The 6,000-nt window shown below is 34.0% G+C and overlaps 1 protein-coding gene across 1 annotated transcript; it reads right to left on the bottom strand.

Moving 5' to 3' along the window:
• Positions 1-2,074: 2,074 nt before the first annotated feature.
• On the bottom strand, positions 2,075-5,645 carry LOC105321256 (ectin). The gene is made up of 5 exons (XM_066073521.1): positions 5,576-5,645; positions 3,776-4,009; positions 3,293-3,498; positions 2,732-2,894; positions 2,075-2,476 (listed from the first exon to the last, which is right to left on the bottom strand). The coding sequence occupies exons 1-5, from the start codon at positions 5,640-5,642 to the stop codon at positions 2,412-2,414; spliced, it is 735 nt and encodes a 244-aa protein (XP_065929593.1). The 5' UTR covers positions 5,643-5,645; the 3' UTR covers positions 2,075-2,411.
• Between the last annotated feature and the right edge of the window lie 355 nt (positions 5,646-6,000).

Raw genomic sequence — 6,000 nt, forward strand, 5'->3', positions numbered from 1 at the left:
ATTGTTTTTCGCTTGAATTTGGGTCCATTTGGGTCCATTTGGGTAAATCGACACACCCGAGATCTCGCTACTAGGTAAACATGGCTGTCATAAGGCGAGTTTTTTTAAAACGATGACATTCCAAGGCGAAGGATGGCCGTTGTGAACCATTGAAAGGAAAACAAAGTTAGCAGAGTTAGGGTAAACTATATGTTTAATTAATAAATCCAATTTTTTAGGCGGTTGAATGCTTTTAAAGTCGGATATAATTCCCGAAGCGAGCGACACAAAAACGGCGGCGTAAATCGGAGGTTTTTACAACGCTTGGAACTGTAGCTCTCTGGTTTGTCTATCCGAATTTTTTCAACCAGAGAGCTACAGATCTGCAGCTATAATAACCGTAACTTAAAACTAGCAGCTTTGGATTCAAATATTATCGTATACGAATATTAAGTTCACTTTTTAAAATCATCTCCGCGATGATAATATTATATCCATCGCAAATCAGTATTTTGTTTTGCTTTAAAAGAAATGTTCTATCGGAAGCAATCCCGCGTTCGTTTAAATTGCCAGCGTACATTTGTCATGTCAGTAATACACATTGTGCTTTATAAGACGGTCGTGTATACGTATTGTAGAAAAGTTGAGTTTAATTACCATGCATTGGAACCATTTTATTAACACATCTCCCAGTACTCAAACAATTCAAAATGTCTCTGTTACAGTAACACAGTGGAGCGTTAAACGTGTACGTCCAGCTCAACAAGCACATGCACTGTCGTCTAGGCGACGGCCTGAATACAGCTAGCGACTCTCCTATCGATCGGTTACCTGAGTATCGTAATGCATCTAATTATAGACAGGGCACAGTTATGAAACAAACAACAAAAATAAGGTCAAAGAGGGTCATCTTTATGAAATGAAAATGTACATATGAATAAAGACATTTGGGAATTTTATGTGGGATTATTTTTGCGCGCTGCATGTATCAGTTAGTGCATTACAAGAAGCCCTTTCATAACCTCCTAAACGTGCGCACCCCCACAAAAATGGACCGAACTGAGAACAATTGTTTCTGCAAATACTGACTATAAATTACGAAAACATTCAATTGAATACAATGGAATGATTCAAAATTAATTTCTTTACAACTTTGCTTCAATAATGCATTAGAAATTTTATTCCTTTACAAGTTATTGACAAGAATTTTTTGACGCCTCTAACTCCCTAATTTTAGGGGCCAGCCCCCTTTTCTGTATACCGAATGAAAGGTCTTGGTAAGATCAAGAACTTTTAAAATAAATATTATAACAAATTTTTATCAGGTAGAAAACTAACACGGAAAATACGCGAAGTTTTTTTTGAATTTTTTTCTTACCTTTGTTTCAACATCTATACCACCCCTTTTATTTGCATTTAAATAATAAATAAAATATGTCTCGCACAAATTCAATGTATTAACTTCCAAACCAGCCCATCTTTGAGACTCTGCCAGTCATCGTTAAAGCTAAACCCCCCCCTGGACAAAAGAAGTCGTTAAATTTTACTAAAAGGGGAATAACTCAAAACTGGATAGGGATTTTCCTCAACTAAAATACGCAACGACAACATCACGCGACATGTTATCAGTCCTGAAAATTTCAAAACAATCGGTGAACAAACGAGCGAGATATTAAGGATCAAAGTTGGCGTCTAGAAGAAAAAAAATAAGAAGAAATTTGAAATATTTTCAGAATAATAGTAAGGTCTTCCGCTCCCAGCGGAAGACCTTAATAATCAGCTTGCAGATTTGTTATCTAAATCTACACTCAGTCTTATAATAATCCATTATTTTGTTACTATAGTCTGTCCCAAGTTATATTGCTTCCATCATTTTTTGATAATTTTTAATAAAAATACACATACCTGTGAAAGATTAAAGTACAGTTAAAATCAATATCCAAGATATCTTCATTGTCAAATTATCCCTTTTCACTCATAAAATTTCACAGGAATGAAAAATACATGTAGATGGATCTTGTATATAGAAACTTATCATCATTTCAAGAAAAATCACTCAATTCATTTTTAAAAAACTTTTATTTCATGCGTAGAAGTAGCTGATAGAAAACACAAAATGCGTAGTATTGATACAACAGGAGCGTACAAGTAGCAGATTAATGTTACTAAAAGTTTTTGTAAATCAAAAGAAAAATTTGACCCATAACTTATGAACATACATGCATGTGAAAAAAAATTCAAATTTGAAGCCAGTAAACTTTTAGCTTTCGTCAATTCCATGAATAAATAAGATTTTCAATCCGCTTAACTAGCATTTTGTTATTTCAACGACAATTGATTAGTGAAGTTTATAAAAAAAGAAAATATACAAATAATAGATAATTATACATAGTACGCATCGATTCACATGAGAGATCTCTGTATTAAAACTCTTAAAACATCCCCAGAGAGAGGAAGAATGCCAAACATATTAGAGTCAGCGAGATAACCGTGGTTCCTGAAATAATGAGAAAAAATAATACTGAGAACAATTCAATCGATACCGAATTTGATGATTTTTTTTCTGGATTATTGAACTTCTTATGAATGGTTTGAAATGCATAATTATCATATTTGAATGTAAGGGTTTAACTCATGTATCAGATTTAATCATTATTCGATGTGAAAATGCGTTGATAATAACAACGTTAAAACTATACAATGTGTCGAATTTTAAATGTAATTTAAGTGTTGATTTCCAATGGCAACCTACCAGCGCCGGCCTTTGCCAAACATTCTAGAGTATTTGTACATCCGGCATACGTAGCATCTTCGTCACTTCCGTCGTCACAGTCTGCTGAGCAGTCACATTGGAACTCGTTTTGAATGCAGGACATCGAGCCCGATTGACAGGTGAAATATCCAGAGGGGCATAACTATTGCAATACAATATCACTTTGTGAAATACAAAAAACATGACTTTGTACATGTAGATACAATCGCTGAACACATATTATGAGATGACATTTCGATTACAATTAATCTCAATTTGTTTTTAATATCAATCACTTTGTTTTATCATTATCATTATCTATTGCAATTACTTATTTTATCTTGTATCTCATAAGTATTGTTTTCAACACACAAAATAAACCATTTCATAATTATTTTTTTTACTTAAAAGCTTAATAAATGATAGTTGTATCTTTTCTACTTGGCAAAGAGTTGATTCATTTGACAAATATCTATTATTTTATACAAGAAAAGCAAACTCTTGTAAACTATGACAAGTGGCTAGGGTTGATTATCAATTAAAACATATCACATGATTCACCTGTAAATATTGTCCAGGTGCAGCTGTTGGACAGGCCGCAGTGTTGCAGTCCTGGAAATCTGCAGACGACCCTGAACACGTTTTCCCGCCATTTGCTGGCCTAGGGTTATCACAGATTCTGCTTCTAGACTGTCTTCCTCCCCCACACGTGGTCGAACACCCACCCCAAGAAGTCCAATCCCCCCAAGCGCCGTCAACTACAATGTCTTGAAAAAAAATGTGATTCGAATACATTTAAGCTAGAGATTTGAGAACCAATTATGAACAATGAATTTTGATTTCATAGAATATTGTGATGAAAAACTGACAATCTTCATGTTGTTTACAGGAGATTAACAAAGAAACAAACTACTTTTAAAAATTGTTCTCTCTGACATCATAAAATTCCTCTTGTAATCTCTAATACGTATACTACTCCCCAAGCTATTTATAGCCTAAGTTATTCCCCACTGCCGATTTGCACAAGAATGGTAGAAAACTTACTTATGCAGTCATAGTTGTACCAAAGATATTTTGAAGTTCCTGGACACGGGTCTCCATACCAGCTGTTGGTGGCACAGATCTGACAGGACTGCTTCCTGTAGCACCTGCTGTCTAGTATCCCTACCTCGTTTGACGCGTCGCACCAATACTGGATCCCGTAAAAAGCGTACGTGATGTCGAGAAACTGATTACTACCACAACTTAACGTCGTACAGGCATGCTCAGCAATCCTCCCTGAAATCAGGACATTCATGTATATCTGTTCATATTAAGGTTTTGCACCTTTTGATTTTTCATATCACACATATTGAGCTCTGGAATTCAAATAACATTTTTATACACGCACTTGTTAAACGCATCAATCGAAGTTATTTGGTAGTCCTACTATAGATTACGTTATAGTCCGTGACAGTTTTGGTTGGCAGTGCCAAAGTTATAGATTTTGGTTTACGTTAAACATTTGTGCAATGATTGCTACCTTCATAACCCGCATGAACCATCAAATAAAGCATTTTATTAGGGTCTTCCGTCTTCAGCGGAAGACCCTTCAATTATTCTATTGTTTCTTTTTCACTTTTCTTCTTATTATTCTTTTTTTTTTCTTACAGATTTTGTGCAGACGATTTCTCGGAGATGGCTCTATCAATTTCATTCAAATTTTCAATATAAACGTGTTTTTATCTAAAGCTGATACATTTTTTTTAATTTTTTGAAAAAAACACTTCCGGTCAGAAGTTATCGTCCGTTTACGATTTTAATAAGTCAATTTTGTCTGTCGGGTTTCTCAAAAACGAGTAAAGATAAAAGGCTGAAATTATCAGAGATGATAGATCTACCGTTGTTCTGGTGCACCTCGGTCAAGAGAATGTCTGCCGTCACTTCCGGTCGTCACCGGAAGGAAATTTGAAAAATTGAATTTTTCGACTTTTTTATTTTTTATTTTTTTTTTTAAATATTTACACCTTATAGTGACCCTTTTACTGATTCAGATTATGTAATTTGTTTTAAAATCGATCAATGCATTCTCGAGAAATTAAGCGTCAAAGTTTTAAAGCGAGGGTCCGAGTAGCTCAGTCGATAGAGTCGTGGACATGGCCCAGGCGACTCGGGTTCAAGCCCCGAGTGCCGTAATTTTTTTTTTACTATTTTGCTTAGATCAACGATTTTATCTTTGAATTGATAAGTTTGATCTAATCTATTCAAAAATTGGACGGAATACCCACTCGTTGCTCGCAATGAGATCGTGTCTAGTTGTTTATATTTTCATCTTTCTTTTAACAAATTTAAAAATGATTGTAAAAAGTATGAAAAATTCTCTAAATTACTGTTAATGTACATCAGTATGCTAGCTAAAAGAAACATCCAAATCGTCTTCTATGGGAATTTGAGTCTAACATCATCATAATTATTTCGTGCAGTCCTTGATTTTTCTTAGTCGCTGTAGGTTTCGACAAATCGATAAACTTTCTGGCTGTTTTATAGAGCTATCTGTTCCCTTATGTTCCATTAATGAAACCTGCGACGTTCAATTTCCTTTGAATACATTAAGCAATCTCATGTGCCATGAGCACAAATGTAAACGTCATCATGTGTTTTGAGTATATTAATTATTATAAGATTAATTGAAACGTTCAAACTTGTATAACATAAATGAATATAAAATAAATGAAATCAAAGGATCTTCGTAAATTTTCATTAATTGATATATTTCAATGAAACGATAATATAATGATTAATTCTCATGATAAAATGCTGGCGATGCAATGTATTGATTTATCATTGACTTATATAATTATTTACAGCTTCCAGCCAGAACTCCCGAGACCCATAAAGAAACTACCACTGCTATGGAGGCAAATGTCTCCATGGTCGATCTAAAACATAGACATATACATAATTGTAACACGAATCTTGTACAATAAAAAATATAATTATACCCCCCCCCCCCCCCCCCCAAGAAAGAAAAGAAACATACAGAAAATCAAAGTACTGAAGTACTGACGGGAGTTGATTTTATCTATTATTATTTATTTTAAAATCAACGACATGTTACTCTGCTTGGCAAGTAGTTTATAATCTGTCTTTGAATTATGCACATATTTTTAATATGAATTCTCGAACTTTTCGGACAAGAATTTTGAAAAAAAAACCCGTATGAATCGTGTTGTGTAATGATTAAAGATAGAATTGATTCCATCAAACTATGTATAAGAAATCGAAATATT

The sequence above is a fragment of the Magallana gigas genome, chromosome 2 (assembly GCF_963853765.1).
Source record: "Magallana gigas chromosome 2, xbMagGiga1.1, whole genome shotgun sequence".
NCBI classification, from domain to species: Eukaryota; Metazoa; Mollusca; class Bivalvia; order Ostreida; family Ostreidae; genus Magallana; species Magallana gigas.